The sequence below is a fragment of the Podarcis raffonei genome, chromosome 16, assembly GCF_027172205.1.
Source record: "Podarcis raffonei isolate rPodRaf1 chromosome 16, rPodRaf1.pri, whole genome shotgun sequence".
Classification (NCBI taxonomy): Eukaryota; Metazoa; Chordata; class Lepidosauria; order Squamata; family Lacertidae; genus Podarcis; species Podarcis raffonei.
In genome coordinates, this window is record NC_070617.1 from 39117706 (window position 1) to 39138787 (window position 21082).

A 21082-nucleotide genomic window follows, 5' to 3' on the forward strand; every position below is an offset into this window, starting at 1 on the left:
GGCCCTGTACAAGGGTGGCACACGCCAGCTGGAACAGGCCGTGGTTTTGGTTTCAGTCCAGCCTATAAGTGGGGTCAAGTTCTGTTTTCTGTTTTTTCTTTTAAAGAAAATGTAAATGATTGGCTGGGGTTTTGTTGTTGTTGTTACAACTATTGTTATTTACTAATTTTATTCCTGTTTTTCATAATTATTTATTGCATTTTGATTAGACCTTTTTTCAAAGAAAATTGCTTTGCATCCTTGATACCCATAGATCATTTTTCAAATATGTATTTCCCTGGAGTGCACATTAGGACCTTAAACTGTAGCACTTTATTTTTTAATAATAAGAATAATTAATAGAGAATGTGCATATTTCAACTAATAGACAGAGTTCTCTCTGTGAGCAGAGAAAGCCTATTTTGCCCCCTGCCCAGCACCCTCCAGCCCATGGATCTTGCTCTTCACACATTGCTTCTGTTCTCATTCTCTTTCTTTCTCTCTCAGGTGACATTATTTCCCGGCTGACGTCGGACACGACGATTGTGAGTGACCTGGTGTCGCAGAACATCAACATCTTCCTGCGCAATATGGTCAAGGCCACGGGGGTGATAGTTTTCATGTTCAGCCTCTCGTGGCAGCTCTCCCTGGTAACCTTCATGGGATTCCCCATAATCATGCTCATGTCAGATCTTTACGGGAAGTACTACAAGGTTAGTGTTACCTGTAGCTTTTAAGCCTGACCCCAGAGCTCATTCTCAGAGCTTGTCTGTCTGTTTGCCTGTGGGTGCTCTGCTTTGGGGACACAAGCACATAGGAAGCCGCCCTTCTACCAAGTCAGACCATTGCTCCATCTACCTCAGTACACTGACCGGCAGTGGCTCTCCAGGATTTCAGACAGGGAACATTCCCAGCCCCACCTATAGATGCTAGGGATTGAACCTGAGACCTTTGGCATGCAAAACAGATACTTTAACCACTGAGCTAATATCCTTTCCCACAGCAAATTTGGTGTGTCCTGAGCAATCTCCTGGCAAAGACTGTTCTGAGCAGTTTCTGAGAACTGTCCTATTTTCACACACCATCTCTTGAGTGCCTCTCTCTCATATATTTTTTGTTCCATTTTTAACCACAAAAACTAATCATCAAAAGAAAAGAAAACATTAAAAAATAAATATTCGTGCTCATGCATTTTATCTTCTGAATTCAAAAAGGCTGATAGTGCGTGGATTTCTGATTTTGTTCTCCAATATTGCACGTACAATTTCGGTCCTGAATTCCAAGCACATGCACCTTGTTTTCTTGGCTGCTCTAATACCATCCTAAAAAGGAGCTGCAGAGAAGCAACAGAGATGTACAGGGCTGCTGTTCATAAAATTCTGAAGGAGGAAGGCTTTGCAGAGGTCCTGTGGGGATTTTTATTTTATTTCTTGGCCTTGGCAGTGCTGTTGTCTAGCTGCCTGCCTTGTCCTCCCTGTGGAGCGGAATTGCAGTCTCTCTTGCCAAAACAAGTGGGGAAGAGGCATAGGCAGCTGCAGGTTGTCTTACCTTCTCAGATGACTTGAAAAGAAATTAGAGCTGTCTCTAGAGAGGAAGTCCTAGGGCTGTGTCTTTCGGGGCAGGGGGACTCACTTACAAAGATTATACATACGTTCTCTCTGTAGTAATGCTGCTGCATTTTCATGGCAGGCTCTCTCCCCCAGCCATCTCCTTTGAAAAGGAGGGCATAATGGCCAAGTGTGTGTTGTAAGGTGAGGATAACAATATTGGCCAACCCTCCCTAGGGTCCTCCATCTCCAACTCTCTGAGCTTCTCCCAGGGTCTGACCATGTCCTCCATATACCTCCACATGGGGCTCAGGACAGTAAGGATTCAAGAGACTGTGTATTATTATTATTATTATTATTATTATTATTATTATTATTATTTCCTGCCCATCCAGCTGGGTTTCCCCAGCCACTCTGGGCAGCCTCCAGCACATATCCATGTGAAGTACCCTGAACTTTAACAAAACAAACATCGCGTGAATCCTAAAGGTTGCTGTTTAAAGATAGATTGTAAGCTCTCTGGAAAGCCACCCAGCTTTTGATGCTGCCATCATCACTACTATTATTTCCTGCAAAAGCACATCACCTATTTGTGGAAAACCTTTTGTATGCTTTGTTTTAAATCCGGGACCATCTGTTTCATGACAAGTTTCCACCCCTCCCCTCCTGCCTTGCCTGCAGGAGCTGGGATTGAGGGGATTGTGTCCTTTCTCTTTTTTTGCCAATTTCTTTTTATTGATATTCCAATTTTTACCAAATCAGCCACAAATTAAAACAAATTTAATAAATTTTTTCTAAAAATTGGTTTCTTGCCACTCCATTTTGATGCGTCCAAGGCTTCCTCTTGTTGCTGCTTTATTTTCCTAGTTGTTTCTGGTATAGGGGGATTGTTCTCTTGCGTGTGATTTGTTCATTCTACCTCTCCTCTCGCTGCCATAACTTGTAATACCAGTTGGGACATCTGTGCACCTGGCTAATCTTTTGTCCTTTGTGAGTGGCTGACCTTGCCTGCTTGCCTCTGCGTGAGTCTTTGCTGCCTGAGGTCATCGGCTGCTGGATGGAGTGCTTAAGTCTGCAAATGTGCATTTCCTGTTCTGCTTCGTCCTTCATGCTTCCCCAGCTTGGCTCCCACTGCAAAGACAAGGGGGGCTGTCCCATGGAGCGCCACACAATCTCCGTAAGGCTCTGCTTGAGTCACTGAATGCCTGGCTCTCAGCCAACAGAAGTTTCTTGGCTCTCATGCTGCAAGATTAATGCTACTCAGCACTGAGGGGAACAGGGGAGGGGGGGTTGCTACATCCTGGTCTGTGGGGTATGCATAGTTTATTGGCCTTTTGTTGGGGGGGTGTTAGGGGTGGGGGAGAAATTTGCTTGTCTTTGTATCTTAATGAGAAACTACCTAATCTTCACTTCTCAAACCAGTACTAGTGCCAGAACACAGCTAGCCTTTGGAATTTGCAGTTTCCCCAATTTGGAGATGCTTTAGTCTAACCAAACAATGTGCACAGAGATGCCTATGGATGGGGAAAGGGTGCATAAAAGTGAAAAGAACCTAGAAAAAATTCCATTATCTTTGGGGAAATTGCTTGCAAAAATGTGTATATTAGTCAAAATTGCATACAAAAATGTGTTTGTTATGAGAAATTAGCACTAATCTGTCAATTTTAATGAGATTTTTTTTCCAATATCTGCTCCAAAAACAATTGCTGCAGAAATGTGGAGAACCCAATTTAAGCCTAGAAAAAATAGAATCAAAAATAGAATTCATCCATCCCTTCTCTGTGTGTGAATACAGATATATCAACATGTATTCATTCTCTCTCTATATATATACTTTTTGTTCTATTTTTAACTACAAAACTAATCACAGAAAACAAAACATTAAAAAGATCTGAGCACTTTATAGTGTCTTCATGCTCATGCATTTTATCATCTGAATTCAAAAAGGCTGGTGGTGTGTGGATTCCTGATTTTGTTCTCTAGTATTGCATGTGCAATACCAACCCAAAAAGGAGCTGCAGAGAAGCGACAGAGATGTACAGTGCTGCTGTTCATAAAATTCTGAAGGAGGAAGCCTTGCAGAAGTGCCGTGGGGATTTTTATTTTATTTCTTGGCCTTAATGGATTTACCTGCTGAGCAGATGACAAGAGGGGTGGGAAACCTGTGACCCTCCAGATGTTTCTGGACTATACAACCTCCCACCCCTAACCATTGGCTACGCTTGTTGATGGGTGTTTAAGTCCAACAAAGTCTGGAGTGTACAAGGTTGGGAAAGGTTGTCTCAAGATATGCTCCTCAGGCCCTGCTCTGGGTGCCTCAGCTTTCAGTTTACACAGGCAGCAACAGGGATGGGCAGAGGGGAGAAGTTCTGCTTGGTGGTGGCTTATATAATACAGTTCCCTGATATAGTGGTAGCATTCAGAATCAGCAGGAACACAAAGCCAAACTGTGATGTCTATATCTATGCTCACATACTTGTGAGGGGGTGCCAAACCAGGATATTAACCTGTATAGTTTGGTGTGTTCTTGTTGTTATGCCTGAATTCACTAGCCATGATTATGGTTGCTGCCAAACCTCAATATGGATTTACTGGTTTTCATTCTGATATTGTATTAGTTGTTCACTGTTTATATGAATATGGTTGTAAGTGACCTTGGAGGTTTTTAGTAACCTGAGGAGGAGGAGGAGGAGGAGAAGTAGTTCAGTTGCCAGGACTTGTTGGGGTCTCCCAAATTCTGAAAGTCTGGGAAACCCTTAAGTAGGCTCATTCCATTTCTTGGTTATGGGACAGCCCTACCTCTCTGTGTCCACCATTTAGAAACTCTCCAAAGAGGTCCAGAATGCTTTGGCAAAAGCCAACAACACCGCTGAGGAAACCATATCAGCCATGAAGACTGTCCGCAGCTTTGCCAACGAGGAAGTAGAGGCGAACGTCTATTCGGACAAACTGCAGCAAGTCTACAAACTCAACAAAAAAGAAGCCATGGCTTACACCTACTATGTGTGGTCCAGTGGGGTAGGTGGAAACTCCTTCCCCCCTGCTGCTTTGTAGGTGACTCTCTTCACCTTCATTGTCGTCATGTTTACCTGTCCCTTTAACATGGGTGGGTTCTGTGCAAACATCTTAAAGACTGACAAATGTATCATGGCAGAAACTTTCATCCATGTCAGCAGATGCATGGTGATGATAATTGTTTCTGTTAAAAATGTGTGTGTGTGCGCGTGCATGCATGCATGCATGCATGTGAAGTTGTGTGAGTCCCTGTCAGGGATATGGATATATATATATATATATATATATATATATATATATATATATATAGTTTCATATAGAGAGAGTAGGGCTGGGCAATGTTAGATTTTCAACAGTGTGATGTATCACCAGCCAGACGTTGCAGACTGGCAATATACCGTGATGTTGAAACAAGCTGCATTGGCCCCAGCCGGCTAGACACAGGTTGACGCTGCCGCAGCTCTCACCACCGGAGCTCGAGCCCTCGTAGGCTAGGGCCAATGCAGCTGGCGGTGGGCGGGCTCCCCCCAGCCCAGTTGAGTCAGCCCCAACTCCTCAGCAGCATCAGGCTTTGTGCAGCTGGGGTGCAGAAGAAGCCTCCCCCACACCAGCTGAGCAATCCAATGCTGCTGAGGTGTCAGCGGTGTTCAGTTGGGTAGGGCAGTTTCACAGAGCCCCTACCTCACTGTCAGCTTGGGAAGCTAGCACTGGATTGGGGGCTCTGTTCAATGCTTGGCTGAAGGGAATGGCAACCAGGCGCCCTTTGGCTGAGCAGTTTAAAGATGTGGAGGGAGGAACAAGTCGTATCAGCATCTCGATGGTACAGCTTGTTTCTCCCTCTGTGCTATATGAGGGAAGACCACGAAGTCGGTTTCATTCAGCAGTATATTGCAAGTGAAACTGCCATTCTTGCGGGTCCCTCTGCTAGCAGCACCCCCTGGATGAAGTTGCGCTGCTAGCAGAGGGACTCAGGCGTGTGGCGGCTTCATCAGCGATGTACCGCTGAGTGAAACCAACATTGTGGTCTTCTCCTCATACCAGTCCTGGGCAAAATACAGTGGTACCTCGGGTTACATATGCTTCAGGTTACATACGCTTCAGGTTACAGACTCCGCTAACCCAGAAATATTGCTTCAGGTTAAGAACTTTGCTTCAGGATGAGAACAGAAATTGTGCTCCAGTGGCGCAGCAGCAGCAGGAGGCCCCATTAGCTAAAGTGGTGCTTCAGGTTAAGTACAGTTTCAGGTTAAGTATGGACCTCCAGAACAAATTAAGTACTTAACCTGAGGTACCACTGTATCGATATATCGCCCAGGCCTAATATAGAGAGAGTGTGATTTACACGCCACCCCAATCCCCTTTCAGCAGTGCCAGAGGCTTCAGGGGTTCCAGGCCCTCACCCAGGCCTGTGTTTCCTTTGGGAATAAGGCACAGCACAGTGTGTGGTATCTTCATGTTATTTGGTTTATTTACACACATACGCAACCTGAAGCTAGATGAAGGGATTGCGGAGCATCCACACATCGTGTCCTGCCCCCCCTTCTCTGCTTGTCAAACCTCCCCAGAAATCCTAACCACTTTGGTCTCTGCCCACCAACGCACAACTGAGAGAGGGGCCCCTCTCCTCCTTGTCTGGCAGTCTTTGCTCTCTATTTATGGTTTCCTTGATGGGCTGTCACGGGCACTGGCAGATGAAGGAGGGGGTGGGGGTGGCCCACTGGGACGCTCGCCACTCATTGTTCACACCCTGGGACGCACGCCACTTGCCGTGCACCCCCAACAAGCGCCATGCCCCCTGGGACATGCGCCACCTGCTGCGTATCCCCCAATGCGTGCCATGCCCCCCCCCGCAGTGGGCGCGCCAGCCACGCCCCTGGATGTACGCCACTCCTGGGTAGCTCTGCCACTGGTCACTGGTGTTTGTTTCTTAATGGCTTACACTCATGTAGACCTGCCAGGCTGGTTCATTAGCATAAACTGCATCCAGCCACGTTTGGCACAGTTTAATCAAACCTTGATTAATTCTAACTTTTACTAAACCCAAGAATTATTGGTGCCTTACACCCACAAAACTCTGGCACCCCAACCAATAACAATATATATTTGTTGCATGATTATGACAATTAAGTGTTTAAAAATATTTATATTTATGTTAGCAGATAAGCGTGTGTGTGCATAAATGCCCCCCTGCTAACGTAGCATAACATTTCATGCATCTGATAAGGTGGATTCCGGTCCATGAAATTTATTATTTTTATACTACCGCACTTCATTTATGAATCTCTTCTCATGAGGCATCCCAAAGTGATTTACAATACAGTAAAATCATATATAGAACAGCTGCATATATAAAAATGTGTGTGCGTGTGTATGAAAATTAGAACAATACCATACATAAAGTCAATTCAAGTCCAGTGCAACTGGGAGTTAGGTATCAGTCTTGCTATATTTAAAATGAAGACCAAACTCTGCTCTAGGGAGGAGGGAAATGCTGTTTTGTGATATTGCAAGCACCAGGCCACAGGTGTTGTGCACAGCTGGTTCCTGCTACTACAAACTAGCCTGTCCCTGAGTTTGATCCTGGCCTGGATATTTATATACAGCACAATGGATGTCTTCCTTCGATACTGTTGTACTCCCTGCATGTTTTGTTGCCAAAAGACCACTCATCCAGTCCTTATTCCTGCATTTAGCTGTTCATGAATCTTAATGCTTTACACGCTATCAGTTGTATACCAAACATGTCACTAACTTCTCCTCTTCCTGGTATAGTGCATTTCTGCTCTGACCAATGCCCTCTATCCCCTCACTGCTTCAGTTTGTTCCTTGCCTTCATCTTGCCTACACCAACCCAAACATGGTTGCCATTTAAGGTGAAACCTCAGTTTCTTGAACCCAGGAGATACTCTGTCTCCTGTTTTTGAATCTGGATTCTGTGCTCGGTTTCAGCTAACACTCCTCATTGTTCAAGTCAGCATTTTGTACTACGGAGGCCACCTGGTGATCACTGACCAGATGACCAGTGGGAACCTGATATCCTTCATTATTTATGAATTTGTCCTTGGAGACTGCATGGAGGTAAGTTTCACCCATCTGAAAGCATCTATGTCCCAGTCTTAAGAGAGCTAAAGTAACTGATCTCTGTGGAGTTTCTTTCTTATCAGGGTCTTCAGCATTCTCCCACGGACTGTGTTTGTTTTCCAGTCTTATGTGGGGCTCCAGCCTAGCCTGAGCTTCAGGTATATAGTTATATCTTCATAAGTGTACTAGCAGATTATCTATTCTACCACTGCTGTCAGAGGCAGTATGCCTCTGAATGCCAGTTGCTGGCAACTGAAAGTGGGGACAGTGCTGTTGAGCTTGGGTCCAGCTTTGGGGCTTGCCCTAGGCATCTGGCTGGCTACTGTGAGAAACAGAATGCTGAATTAGATGGGCCATATGTGCAGTCATGCTTTTGATGAAGAAGGATCTAGGGGCAACCAAATTTATTTATTTAATTTAAATTATAATTTAAAATTGATACTCTTGAGGAACGGCTAAGGGAGCTGGGCATGTTTAGCCTGGAGAAGAGGAGGTTAAGGGGTGATATGATAGCCATGTTCAAATATATAAAAGGATGTCACATAGAGGAGGGAGAAAGGTTGTTTTCTGCTGCTCCAGAGAAGCGGACACGGAGCAATGGATCCAAACTACAAGAAAGAAGATTCCACCTAAACATTAGGAAGAACTTCCTGACAGTAAGAGCTGTTTGACAGTGGAATTTGCTGCCAAGGAGTGTGGTGGAGTCTCCTTCTTTGGAGGTCTTTAAGCAGAGGCTTGACAACCATATGTCAGGAGTGCTCTGATGGTGTTTCCTGCTTGGCAGGGGGTTGGACTCAATGGCCCTTGTGGTCTCTTCCAACTCTATGATTCTATGATTCTATGACCCACAACTCTCAGCATCCCTGACCATTGGCCATGGTGGCTGGGACTGATAAGAGCTGGAGTCCAGCAACTACTTAGCTAGCTTCAAACATACACAAAATAATCATTTTTTAAAAGCGCTATTGATTAAACATGATGGCTTAAGTATGTAAGAAGATCCCTGCTGAAGATCCTTAATAGTCCAGCTTCTCACAGTGGCTTCTACTGTGGAGGAGAGGGTGAGATGAGCCACAGTGCCTCTCCACTGGTGTGCTAAAATACTATCTCGTAAAACTTCCAAGTTAGATAAAAGGCGAAAGAAGGGAAGAAGGATCCAGCACGAAAGATCCAACGCTCAGGTGCCCTGAGCCGCACACATCCTGGGCTGCCGTCACCCTCTAACAATGCCCATTAGTGAAGGTGTGTCCAAAACTGAGTGAGGCAACTTGAGTAAATGTCAGCATTGACTATGCCTTCCTGGCTTAACCTCTTGGGACAGCCTTCTTTTAATTCTGAATGAACCTTCTCACAGCATGACAACTTATTTGCAAAACATCTTTTCAAAAGCAGGAAATGTTCCTGATTTTCTCCTTCCTTGGTGTAATTTAAGAGGTTCTTAGAATTGTAATGTACTCCACTTCTTTTATTTTTTTAGTCTATTGGTTCAGTCTACAGTGGACTGATGCAAGGTGTTGGAGCTGCCGAGAAAGTATTTGAGTTCATAGACCGCAAGCCGACCATGGTGCACGATGGCACTCTGGCCCCCAACCAGCTAGAAGGCAAAGTGGAGTTCAGGAATGTCACCTTTGCTTACCGCACTCGACCTGCAACCCAGGTCTTGCAGGTAAGCTTCTCACACCTGCCTTGTTGCTGAACATTTGGCTTTGGTTGCCATGGATAGCCAGTTTCTAATAGTTACTTTCAAGACTTTGGCAGTGGGAAGGGAAGATAAAATACATATATTATAAACAAAGAACAAAGTGGCACTGCCATGGTCAGGGATGATGGGAGTTGTAGTCCAAAACATATGGCGAGCAGCAGGTTGGGGAAAGGATGAAATAACCCCTATTGGTCATGCAGAGACATCCTTTTGCTTTACAGAATGTCTCCTTCACGCTTCATCCTGGGAAAGTGACTGCGCTGGTGGGGCCCTCAGGCAGCGGGAAGAGTTCCTGTGTCAGCATCATGGAAAACTTCTACCCACTTGAAGATGGGCAAGTCCTGCTGGATGGACAGCCTATTAACATGTACGAGCACAAGTACCTGCACTCAGTGGTACGACTCGCTGGTAACCGTATTCTAGCTCTTAAATGGCCTTGGGCAAGGCTGAGCCAATTCTGTTGAAGTGCAGACTTGAGCTTCCTGAAAATATTACTTTACTTTCAAGAAGAGAAAGGAGAGTTTCTAGTCCTTATGACTGAGAAAATAGGTTTGAAACCTCAGAAACTGAACAAGCTTTTGGAGGTAGTGCCCTGTGTACCTCTTCCCTACATTTTGCAAAACCGGAAGACATTATGGAAAATAATATAATTTATACAGGTTGCAGAACTGATTAAATTGAATGAACCTGCTCAGAATCTCTCCCTCTTACCTTTCAGACATGAAAGGACTGTGTAGCTATTAGCCATTGAGCATCTCACTCTGCAGTAGTGTTTGGTGAGGAAGTGCAGTGCAGGGGCTAATGACAGATATTTGCAAGAGGAGGTTGTAAGAGGCTGTATTACTCACACAGGACAATGAAGTCATGTAATTAATGCTTGGAATTCACTCAGCTTAACAACGGATGCCTTCACAAGCAAGGATAGTCATTTAAGCTGACTCTTCTTCCTCCCTTCCCTCCCTCCCTCCCTCCCTTTCTCTATGCAGATATCTCTGGTGAGCCAAGAACCGGTCCTTTTCGCTCGCTCTATTGCAGAAAATATCTCCTATGGCTTGGCCTCTGTCCCTTATGAGTCAGTCGTTTATGCTGCCCAAAAGGCCAACGCCCACACGTTTATCACGGAATTACAGGATGGCTACCACACAGGTATTGAAACTCTGCTTATCTGTGTCTTCAATAAATCAGCAGCTGAGCCCAGATTCATACTTACTTGCCAGTGGTGGTGATCTTGTGGGATGGAGGAGGAGATGGGGGCTCCTCTGCTTCTTGTGTGCAGAGCTCCTAGACACCCTAAAACAAGTGTGTGCTGATGTATTTTCCCCCTCTCAAACTGTGTCATACACACATATGCATATTTTGGTCTTATATTTAACCACTTGTTTAAAAATACTCACTTTTATTTAATCAAAAGCATAAATAAATAGCATATTAATATAAAGAAAAATACAGTATAGAGGAAACAAGACATTCACATGAAAACTGAAATTACAAAACCAGAAACAAATGAAAAAGGTTCAGGTTATATTTAAGCAAATTATATTTAAGCAAGGATATGCTGGAGAATCCTTGTAATTATTGACAGAGGGAATCAGTACTAATACAAGGCCTTCCCACTACCCCAGTCATAAGAGTAGTGGGTAAGGGTTTGGTGTGGGATTTTTTAATCCATCCCCTCACAGCACATTAATATGTCCTGGTAAGAGCAGAGATAGGGAAACTCCAGCCCACTCTTGGCCCACCACTTGTGACATCATGTGATAGGTGGGAGGATGAGGTTAAATCCTGCACTGGCTGTGCACCCTTGGTTTCAGCAGGAAACAGGCACACGGCCACAACAGTAGTATTTAGCGCACATTCATCAACTGATTAGTGGGGGTTAAACCCCACTCAGATTGGCAGGATTCCATGCAGACCCTTTCCTGAATGACTTGCCCTCACCATGATGTCGGATGTAAGGTGTTTTGAAATCCCAAAGTTGGAACTTTGAAGCACCTTGCAACAAAGAGTTTCCCCCTTCATTTAACAGGGGATGTGCAATGGAATCCCCTGTTGAATTAAGGGGGGGTGGACTTTATTTTAACAATGCCTTGCAAGGTGCTTTGAAGTTCCAACTTTGAGACTTCAAACCACTTGCACCTGATGTCACTGAGAGGGCAGCTCTACCCAGCTGTCAAATTTGACCCACAAGGCTGATCCTGATAAGCATGTGGTCCATGAAGCAAAAAAGATTCCCCGCTCCTGCCTTACAGCAAGCCGATGAGGTCTGTCAGTTTTACTTTCACGTTGCAGATGATGGAGGGTGGGCTGAGAGTGAGAAATGTGGCTTGCATAAGACCTCCCTGCTGACTTCTCAGCACCTTTTAACCTTGGGCTTCCTTGTCTGTCTTAGCCCACCCTTCTCCTTTAGATTTAATGCTGATTCCTCCCTTTCCTTTGAACCAACAGAAGCTGGTGAAAAGGGAACCCAGCTTTCTGGTGGTCAGAAGCAGAGAGTGGCTATTGCGAGAGCTTTAATCAGAAACCCACCAATCCTGATACTGGACGAAGCCACAAGTGCCCTGGATGCAGAGAGTGAACATGCGGTGAGCATGATTGTTTGGAGGGAGTGTTCTTGTTCAGGCATAGCATTAGGGTGCCAATTATACAGTTTTAAGGGCTTGCCATGCTGTGCTACCATGATGGACCCATGTTGCCCCCTGTTGACTGGCAGCAGCTGTCCAGGAATTCAGGCTGAGGTCTTTCTCAGCCCTGCCTGTTAATGCCAAGGACTGACCATCAGGCCTTCTGTGCAACATCTGGTGGTTTGCCATTGAGCTATAGCCCCCTCCTTAGATGGAGGGAGGAATCTGGCTGCAAACATTGAGCCAGGGCAAATTCAAAGCAAAAAATACAGAGATATGGGAACCCGAGTATTGATGTGGACTTCAGAGGCTTCAGTTTAAACTGGTTTTTTTTTTACATCAGCTTCCCTGCCTTGTCAACTGCAGGCTGCTGTTACTTGCCCCTGGCTGGCTATTTTCAAACCTGGTTTGTGTGTGTGCTGAGAGGGAGGAGTTTGGTGGTATTTTTGTTATTTGTTTTAATTTACCTGTCATTTAATTTACCTGTCACCCCGGGGGACGCGGGTGGGGCTGTGCGTTAAACCACAGAGCCTAGGGCCTGCCGATCAGAAGGTTGGCGGTTCGAATCCCCATGATGGGATGAGCTCCCGCTTCTCAGTCCCTGCTCCTGCCAACCTAGCAGTTCAAAAGCACATCAAAGTGCAAGTAGATAAATAGGTACCGCTCCGGCGGGAAGGTAAATGGCATTTCCGTGTGCTGCTCTGGTTCGCCAGAAGCGGATTAGTCATGCTGGCCACATGACCCGGAAGCTGTACGCCGGCTCCCTCGGCCAATAAAGCGAGATGAGCACCGCAACCCCAGAGTCGGTCACGACTGGACCTAATGGTCAGGGGTCCCTTTACCTGTCATAAATCTCTGGGGCAGGTCTGTCTGGACATGTGCACAAGGAAATCAACACAACGTTTGTGAGGCATTTCTTTAACAACCTCTTTCTCTTGGCAGATCCAGCAAGCCATTTATGGGGATGTCCAGGGCCACACAGTGCTTGTCATAGCCCACAGACTGAGCACTGTGGAGAAGGCACACAATATCATTGTTCTCGACAAGGGCTGTGTGGTACAGCAAGGGACACACAAGCAGCTCATGGAAGAAGGTGGCCTTTATTACAAGCTAGTGCAAAGACAGATTCTCGGCCATGAGTCCGGCACGGGGGACAGCTGTCAGGATGGCAGCTTGCCTGGAATCCGGAGAGAGTCTTCAAAGACAGGACTGGCTGAAGAGTTCAGAGTTTGATGTCATGTGTGCCGGACTTGAAAATTTTGAACTGCACAGATGGGCTGTCAGCTGAGCTCAGAGGTGAAAGCACTATGGAATCCAATTGGCATCCCACTGGAAGAGTCAACCTCTCCTCTTTAGCACAGCTTCACCAATGTTTTCTGACTGTTTACAGTGTTATGCACTAAATGTCCGGTGCACATGACTCCCAGCAGGCAGTATCCTGCTGATCTGAGAGGAGAACCAGTGGGCCAACAATTCCCACCACAGCCCCTGTGTTTTCTTTTCCCACTGATACGCATGCAAAACTTGCTGTTATTTATAAACGGTTGTTTCTTTTAGGTGCATGGAATTGTATGGGAAGAAGGGTGATCAGTTGAGGATCTCTGAGGGTGATTGTGTGGACTGGGAAAGGAAATGTTGCCTTGGGACTAAGCCAGCAGTTGCTCTTTGGGATCACTCCAGTGCCTGTAGATACCTTTGCTAATGCCATGCCTCAAGTATGGCACCCTCACTAAAACAGACATTCTCTAGGGCACTTGGCTCAGGTTTTGACCATCTTAAACCCCAAAATTGCAAAAATGACTAGTGGTTCTAGATACCTCTGAGCTGAAGTGTGCAACTTAATATGGTGCCATGTTCACATAGTGAATAATATGCATGATGGCTTTTTAGAAGTAAGGAAGCATTCAGAACCATTCCTTTGAAAAGCCATGCTTCCAGTCCCCTAAGTGGCCCTGCAGCAGATGGGGATCAATGGTGGATTGTGTCCCTGGCCTACAGACAATTACATATATGATAATAAACCCTGAGAGGGATTCTTCTTCCCTTGGTTAGCTATTGATATTTGGAGGTGCACACTTTTAAAACAGAAACAACTTAAATGGTTTAAATATATGTTGGTACTTATCAGTTGTTGCATACTGTCAGTCTGTACCAACATTTGCAGCGAATAAGACAATCCTGTTTTCAAAACTTTGTTTTTGTGAGGGCAGTCAAGGCTTTTTCATTTGGTTTCAATGCATAAAGTCAGGCAGGAAACACCCCCCCCCCAAAAAAAAAATCCACTGGGAAACTTTCCTACATGAGTAAGAGCAGTGTACCAATTCTTCTCTATTTGTTTCAATAAGGTTTGCAGAAGAGACCTTCCCAATGGCTTGTCACCAGTTTTGTTTGGGGAATCCCAACAAGATCTTGTTCAAGGTATGGGTTCTGCCAGCAATCCCAAATAACTGCTGGGGGCTGGGAATCATTTTTTACATTCTTTAATTGTCAGGCATTGGTTGCCTGAATTATTCCGTTCATTTTGTTGTTTGGTGTTGTGTTTTGTTGTTGTTGTAGCAAAGCAAGGGGGGGCAAGGAGGAAATATGTTATACCTCCACTTTGCACTGCCTAATTTGACCCAGTCGTTTTACAGTTTCATAAATGATTTGGAAGAGCTCACAGGCATCCAAAACTGTGCTTAAAGAGTCAGGTGGCAGGGTGGGAAATTACCAAAATAACTAGACTATGAATTGAGGATTGAGCAATTTTAAAAATCTTTCTCTTTCAAGTCTCTCCAGTTGCACTCAGTTGCAAAATAAGCTCAAGCACTTTAGCTCATTTTAATTCCTTTCTGATATTTTGATGCTGCTGTGTTTTTGGCAGATTTTTTTTTTTTGCTGTTGGCAAATTATAAATAGTGATGTTTTACAAACACTTTACAAAATAAATAAAGACTACCTCTGACACTCAGCTTATTGAGAATCTTGAAGGATTATTGCTGTTTGTTGTGTTTTATTAGCATGGCTACCTCCACATGGGCAAGAGATTCGGCATTTGCCAAGCACACAAGACCAGCTATTCTCATTTTGCATGGAGCACTCACAAAGCTCGGTGAAACTGTGGGACAGAATTCCTGCACATTCCGCCTCCTCGGGAAAAGGGAATCCCACGGAGGGCCAGGTGCTTGAGAGAACCCCTCTTCTCAATATATTAGAGCCAGTGTTCAGTGGCACACTTAGGTTATGCTAGTCTTTGGAATTAATCGTCTTATGGCAGCCCTCTTTTTTCAATAGCAATGTGTATTTTAAGCCCGCTATGCTGCACCTGAGAGCCCTCCTCACTTTGCTAGGTGAGGTCCTGGACCTCTGCCTCCAAAGTCCTGCCATCTACCACTGGTGGCACTTCTCACTTGTGCTTTTCCAGTGACTCACATAACAAAAGGGGACATTGTTCTTGATGGTGAACAGTTCACCATGTGTTTGGCTGCTTGGTGTGCACTTGCTAGTCAGAAGCCAGTGTCACTGTTTTGAAACAACTGAAAACGTGAGGTCTACTGCTGATAATCACATAATTATTGACAGGCTATAAATGCTGCCCAACGTAATGCTATTGGTTCACCCTTTACTAATGAGGTTGAAGCCTTCTGTATTTCATAGCAAACTAGGGGTGGGGAACCTTTTTCAATACAATCAATCAGTCTCAAACCTTTATTGGCATATAGACCAAATTCTGAAAGGTTCGGTACAATAAAATCGCTCAGCAAAATCTGCATCTAACAATTAAAATACAGTTTTTCTGTAATAGAGAGTCTGGCACATGGGGACCAAAATATAGCTGGAGGAATCAAGACTAATTAGCCCTAATGGACTACCCTCCACTGCACTCTACCTTTCATTCAGGGCAAGCAAGAGGTATGGTATAATCAGAGTTCAAGGACCCACTCAAGCCAGGCTCTGTATGTGCATTTAGGCAGTCTCTCCCATATAGTGGTGAATTTGTATCCTGCCTCACTTGCCAAAAGAAAGATATAAGCCAGGAGGAAGTGGTTCACAATGAGGTTCTCAAGCACATCTGACACAGCCAAGTATATTGAGCAGGGAGTCTTCCAGGAATCTCCACCTGCTCCTTCCTGACCAGATACACCAATGGAATCCAGCTCACGAGCATCTGGTTCTTCCTGTCTCCAGCTGGAGCTGGCTGTGCAGAGTGCTGGTTGGCTGGACCTTATAACAATCATGAATCCAGCATGCCCAGAGCAGCAAAAATATCCATCCTAGATTTAAAATCATGTCATTAAAAATACATGTCATTAAAAAGAAGAAGCAAAGGCAGGAAAACAGCTTGCTCTGCAGTTGAAAACCCCTTGATGGCTCTTCTAGGGAGGTTTGCATGTAGTTCCATTTCCAGTAGTGAACTTGGAAAGTTGCTCCCCTGAACTCAGGGCTGGGGCTGGGGTGGAGATATTGGGGAAAAGCAGGGTCTAACATCCCCCTCGATCCTTCCAATGCAGTCATGGGGGGGGGGCTGCCAAAAACCCACAGAGACCTTTTAATGCCTGCTTTGGTCTTTGATGGAAGACTTTGCCGAGAAATGAGGCGCAAGGTGCTAGGTTATGTCATGACTCCATTCTGGAGAAAGCATCGGTCAACAACCAAGTTTGCTGTGAATCTCCTTTGATTTTGGACAATAGGGCTAAAGTGAAAAGGTCCCTCAGTCGACTTGACCACGACAAAAGCTGCTGGAGACTATTGGACTGTTAATTGCAGGTTTATTGCTGCTAAGGTGGGACAGTGGAAGAGGGGGAGAGTACATGGTTACTACATATCATTAATTAGATGTTAATTTGTTACCAATTTTGAAAAGCAATAAAAATTCATGGGGAGATATGCAAGTAGCTGCGAAAGTGACTATACATCCAGACTACTTCTGACCTGAATATTATTTTTATCACACTTGTATATAAGCTTTATGCTCCTGTCACTTTGTGACAAATTTCAGGCTGTGTTCTGAAAAGATGCTTCAGCAAACATCTTAACTGCCAGTTGGCAAGGATCCTTATCGGAGGTGATTTAGGCCACAGGCACCCTAATGAGGGACAAGAATAATATGATCCCCAGGGCTAGTCCCTAATGCCTCTTATTGGTTTGGTTTTTATATAGATTTTTATTGAATCATAGAATCATAGAATCATAGAATCATAGAGTTGGAAGAGACCACAAGGGCCATCGAGTCCAACCCCCTGCCAAGCAGGAAACACCATCAGAGCACTCCTGACATATGGTTGTCAAGCCTCTGCTTAAAGACCTCCAAAGGAGGAGACTCCACCACACTCCTTGGCAGCAAATTCCACTGTCGAACAGCTCTTACTGTCAGGAAGTTCTTCCTAATGTTTAGGTGGAATCTTCTTTCTTGTAGTTTGGATCCATTGCTCCGTGTCCGCTTCTCTGGAGCAGCAGAAAACAACCTTTCTCCCTCCTCTTTGTGACATCCTTTTATATATTTGAACATGGCTATCATATCACCCCTTAACCTCCTCTTCTCCAGGCTAAACATGCCCAGCTCCCTTAGCCGTTCTTCATAAGGCATCGTTTCCAGGCCTTTGACCATTTTGGTTGCCCTCCTCTGGACACGTTCCAGTTTGTCAATGTCCTTCTTGAACTGTGGTGCCCAGAACTGGACACAGTACTCCAGGTGAGGTCTGACCAGAGCAGAATACAGTGGCACTATTACTTCCCTTGATCTAGATGCTATACTCCTATTGATGCAGCCCAGAATTGCATTGGCTTTTTTAGCTGCCGCGTCACACTGTTGGCTCATGTCAAGTTTGTGGTCAACCAAGACTCCTAGATCCTTTTCACATGTACTGCTCTCAAGCCAGGTGTCACCCATCTTGTATTTGTGCCTCTCATTTTTTTTGCCCAAGTGCAATACTTTACATTTCTCCCTGTTAAAATTCATCTTGTTTGTTTTGGCCCAGTTCTCTAATCTGTCAAGGTCGTTTTGAAGTGTGTTCCTGTCCTCTGGGGTGTTAGCCACCCCTCCCAGTTTGGTGTCATCTGCAAATTTGATCAGGATGCCCTTGAGTCCATCATCCAAGTCGTTGATAAAGATGTTGAATAAGACCGGGCCCAAGACAGAACCCTGTGGCACCCCACTAGTCACTCTTCTCCAGGATGAAGAGGAACCATTGATGAGCACCCTTTGGGTTCGGTCAGTCAGCCAGTTACAAATCCACTGAGTGGTAGCATAGTCAAGACCGCATTTTACCAGCTTCTTGACAAGAATATCATGGGGCACCTTGTCAAATGCCTTGCTGAAATCAAGGTAGGCTACATCCACTGCGTTCCCTTCATCTACCAGGCTTGTAATTCTGTCAAAAAACGAGATCAGGTTAGTCTGACATGACTTATTTTTCAGAAATCCATGCTGACTATTGGTGATCACAGCATTCCTTTCCAGGTGCTCACAGACTGTTTGCTTAATGATCTGCTCCAGAATCTTCCCTGGTATTGATGTCAGACTGACTGGGCGGTAATTATTTGGGTCCTCTCTTTTCCCCTTTTTGAAAATAGGGACAACATTTGCCCTCCTCCAGTCTGCCGGGACTTCACCTGTTCGCCAGGAATTCTCAAAGATGACTGCCAGTGGTTCTGAAATCACATCTGCCAGTTCTTTTAATACTCTTGGATGCAGTTCATCTGGCCCTGGAGACTTGAATACATCTAGACTAGCCAAGTATTCTTGTACTATCTCCTTAGTTATTCTGGGCTGTGTTTCCTCTGCTGAATCATTTGCTCCAAATTCTTCAGGTCGGGCATTGTTTTCTTTATCGGAGAAGACTGAGGCAAAGAAGGCATTGAGGAGTTCAGCCCTTTCTGTGTCCCCTGTTTGCATTTCACCATCTTCTCCTCTGAGTGACCCCACTGTTTCTTTGTTCTTCCTTTTGCTACGAACATACCCATAAAAGCCTTTTTTGTTGCTTTTAACCTCTCTAGCAAGCCTGAGTTCATTCTGTGCTTTAGCTTTTCTGACTTTGTGTCTACACGTGCTGGCTATTTGTTTGAATTCCTCTTTGGTGGTTTCCCCCCTTTTCCATTTTTTGTACACATCCTTTTTTAATCTTAACTCAGTTAAAAGTTCTTTAGATAGCCACCCTGGCTTCTTTAGGCACCTTCCATGTTTCCGTCTCATTGGTATTGCCTGAAGTTGTGCTTTTACTATCTCCCTCTTAACAAACTCCCAGCCATCATGAACTCCCTTTCCTTTTAGTATTACTGTCCATGGGATCTCACCCAGCACTTCCCTAAGTTTTATGAAGTCGGCTTTCTTAAAGTCGAGAAATTGAGTCCTAGTATGCTTGGCTGCTCCTTTCCGCTGTATAGTAAACTTCAGAAGAGCATGATCACTCACGCCTAATGATCCTTCCACTTCTACCCCACTAACCAGGTCATCAACATTGGTTAGGACCAGATCTAAAATGGCTGTTCCTCTTGTAGCTTCTCCCACTTTCTGGACAATGAAGTTGTCTGCAAGGCCAGTGAGGAATCTGTTTGACCTTATGCTCTTGGCTGAGTTTGACATCCAACAAATATCCGGGTAATTGAAGTCCCCCATTACTACTATCTCCCTTCCTTTTGCATGCTTGGCCATCTGTTCCAGGAAGGCATCATCTATGTCCTCCGTTTGGCTTGGGGATCTATAGTAAACTCCCACAATGAGGTCACTGTTATTCTTCTCTCCCTTAATTTTGACCCAAATGCTCTCACTTTGGCTTTGAGGTTCTAAATCTTGGATCTCTTCACAGGTATACACATCCCTGACATATAACGCCACTCCTCCTCCTTTCTTGTCTGGTCTGTTTCTCTGAAATAGATTGTATCCCTCCATTATTACATTCCAATCGTGGGACTTATCCCACCAGGTTTCAGTGATGCCTATTATGTCATATTTAGTTTGCTGTACCAAGAGCTCAAGCTCATCTTGTTTATTTCCCATACTTTGCGCATTAGTGTACAGACATTGAAGTCCATTAATCATTCCCCTGTGTCTCTTATTTAAGGATTTTTTCCTCCCATCACTAGGTCTGCGTGCTGTTTGCTCCATTCGGTCTATGACATTTGGATGATCATCTTCATCAATTGATAGCCTCCTACCTTCAGGAGCACTGTCTCCCTCCCCCACATTAGTCAGTTTAAAGCCCTCCTGATGAGGTTTCTGAGATTTTTTGCAAAAACATTCCTACCAACCGTTGTGAGGTGCAGCCCATCGCTTGCCAGAAGTCCATCTTCAAGAAACTGCATTCCGTGATCTAAGAATCCAAACCGTTCCTGTTTACACCATTTGCGAAGCCAGTTGTTCACTTCCACTATTTTTCCCTCTCTCCCTGGGCCACGTTGTTCAACTGGGAGGACAGATGAGATGACAATTTGTGCATTTAATTGCTTCAATTTCCTGCCCAGAGCCTCGTAATCTCTTTTGATCTTCTGGAGGCTATTGCTTGCAGTGTCATTGGTTCCCACATGAACCAAGAGGAAGGGGTATTTGTCAGTGGGTTTTATGATTCCTTGCAGTCGTTCAGTTACATCTTGGATCTTAGCCCCGGGGAGACAGCACACTTCCCGAGACATCTTGTCAGGCCCACAGATCACTGCTTCTGTTCCCCTCAGTAGGGAATCCCCTATCACCACTACACGCCTCCTCTTAGGTCTGGTCGGGGTTCTTCCGTGAGCTGTCCGTTCCAAGATCGCCTGCACATTCCCTGAAGACTGCCTTTGCTGCTCGTCTTCATATACCTGATCGACTGTAATGAGGGAGAGATCCTCAAATGGAGTCTGCTCTTCGTCTTCCATGCTAGGGGAAAGGACCTCAAAGCGATTGCGTATTTCTAAACAATCAGAGCGAACCCTGGGCCTCCTACTTCTTTGAGTCACGTTTCTCCATATATCTGGCTCCTGTGTTGGTGAACTAGCCTCCTTCTCAGGGGAGTCCCCTGTCTCCTCCTTGGTGGAGACGGTGTGCTCTGTTGCTTCCAAGAAGAGCTCCAGCTCTCTAATTCTTTGGAGCGTAGCTACACGTTCCTCCAGTTGCTGGACTTTGTCTTTTAAGAGGGCAATCAACATGCAATTGCTGCAGGTAAAGCTGCCTGCAACCTTTGGCA

At 45.0% G+C, this 21082-nt stretch overlaps 2 protein-coding genes across 9 annotated transcripts in view; one reads left to right on the top strand and one right to left on the bottom strand.

Moving 5' to 3' along the window:
- ABCB9 (ATP binding cassette subfamily B member 9) overlaps positions 1-14895 on the top strand; it is a 34584-nt gene extending 19689 nt beyond the window's left edge. For all 7 annotated transcript variants that reach the window (XM_053368318.1, XM_053368317.1, XM_053368316.1 and 4 more), the window contains 8 exons: positions 487-692; positions 4347-4544; positions 7491-7619; positions 9100-9288; positions 9546-9719; positions 10311-10470; positions 11770-11906; positions 12888-14895. In XM_053368318.1, the coding sequence (XP_053224293.1) occupies positions 487-692; positions 4347-4544; positions 7491-7619; positions 9100-9288; positions 9546-9719; positions 10311-10470; positions 11770-11906; positions 12888-13178 (1484 nt within the window). In that variant the 3' untranslated portion in view covers positions 13179-14895. The remainder of the gene's footprint in view (positions 1-486; positions 693-4346; positions 4545-7490; positions 7620-9099; positions 9289-9545; positions 9720-10310; positions 10471-11769; positions 11907-12887) is intronic.
- Positions 1-21082, bottom strand: part of HIP1R (huntingtin interacting protein 1 related) — a 297989-nt gene that overhangs the window by 173088 nt on the left and 103819 nt on the right. The window lies entirely within an intron of this gene.